The sequence below is a fragment of the Sinocyclocheilus anshuiensis genome, unplaced genomic scaffold (assembly GCF_001515605.1).
Source record: "Sinocyclocheilus anshuiensis isolate Anshui unplaced genomic scaffold, SAMN03320099.WGS_v1.1 C32819972, whole genome shotgun sequence".
NCBI classification, from domain to species: domain Eukaryota; kingdom Metazoa; phylum Chordata; class Actinopteri; order Cypriniformes; family Cyprinidae; genus Sinocyclocheilus; species Sinocyclocheilus anshuiensis.
In genome coordinates, this window is record NW_015620283.1 from 1 (window position 1) to 1,525 (window position 1,525).

Here is a 1,525-nt window from a genome sequence, read left to right on the forward strand (position 1 = left end):
CTTAGTTATATCTAAGAATTATACAAAATACTTATTTTACTATATAATACCTAAAAGTTTCTATACTATTTGTATATTCCTGTAAAATATTTGAATATACAAAAGATTTTACAGAAATAAATACACAATTTATTATAGAAATTATAATTATTATATACTTATATTTTACAGCTGGGCAAAACAATCAATATAAACAGACAAAAATAATTAATATAAATACAGGGTAAAACAATCTATTTTCAAATAGACTGCTTGTCAGTATTGAACGAAATGCATATATCCCTCTTGATGAATTTCTTTTCTTAAGCACATGGCAAGGCCTTGTGGAATAACCATCGCATTGGCCGATGAGATCTTAAAATGCTGTCTAACAAGCAGCTCTCTCAATTGAACTCTAAACTTCAGACACAAGGGTTACGTTCATCTGAGCCGGCAGCCTATAACGAGGGTTCTGTGTTGGTGTGAAAGCGCTTATGTCCATCTGTAACTGACCCGTATCTTCCCGTCCAGCACGGAGATGACCTCCCCCATCATGCGCACCAGGTCCTCATACTGATAGGTGTTGTCGGTGAGCCAGACGGCCTCGCGGATGGTCAGGATCTCTCTGCTGATGTATCTGAGGGGTCAGACGAGACAGAAAGAGTTCAGCTGAGCACAGACACACCGTTAACAGAGCGTCTCTGTGGCTGTGGCGGCTCACCCACCGCGTGCTGATCACCATGCAGGCGATGCCCAGGAGCTGCAGCTGCGCCTTGGGCACCAAGTGCCGGCTCAAATAGCGGTCCACACAGCCGATGGTCACGTGCAGCACCTGACTGGAGAAATCTTTCATGGTGGTCACCTCCACCAGCCAGTCCACCAGGATATACCTGGAAAACACAGCGGCGATGAGGGTGAGACATGAAGCAGGAAAAGCAAAGGATACAGGATTTGTTCAATACAGCTGTGCTTTAATGAACAAACATTGAGAATTAAAGCCACTGGGGCCAAACTGACCATCAAGATGCTGTAATAGTGCTTGAATTATTGACATTCACGGACAAGTCTGGAATGAATTTTTTTAACCACCACTAGGTCTTGGAAATATATATTGCATATTTACAGTATATTCACAAGGATTTTGCTAGCAATTAAAAAAAGCATGCAACACTCAATTAGTGTTATTTTAGCATTTACATACACTATTATATTATTTATCAAAAATTTGAATCAGCTTTTTGAATTAACATTTTCAGTCTTAATTTGAGTAATTTTATAGTTAGGTTTTAGTCATTTTGTTATGTAACTGTCATTTTTATTAGTTTTGTTTTTTATATTTCTATATAGCTTCAGGTTTTAGTACTTTTGTAATGTGCTTGTCTTTTAGCAGTTGTTAAAAATATTTCTATAGCGTTATGTTTTAGTAAGTTTGTTATACATGTTTTTGCCCTGTTTATTAGCTTTTTGAAATATTTCTATATAGCTTTAAGTTTTATTAATTTTGTTGTTTGTAATTTTTATGTTTATTAGTGTTTTTAACACTAGT

At 36.7% G+C, this 1,525-nt stretch overlaps 1 protein-coding gene across 1 annotated transcript; it reads right to left on the reverse strand.

Moving 5' to 3' along the window:
* Positions 1-492: 492 nt before the first annotated feature.
* On the reverse strand, positions 493-869 carry LOC107683020 (cyclin-F-like; the record flags this gene model as incomplete). Its single annotated transcript, XM_016479113.1, has 2 exons — positions 493-616; positions 705-869. Coding segments are annotated over 2 exons (289 nt in total), but the record flags the coding sequence as incomplete, so codon positions are not given.
* Positions 870-1,525: the final 656 nt, after the last annotated feature.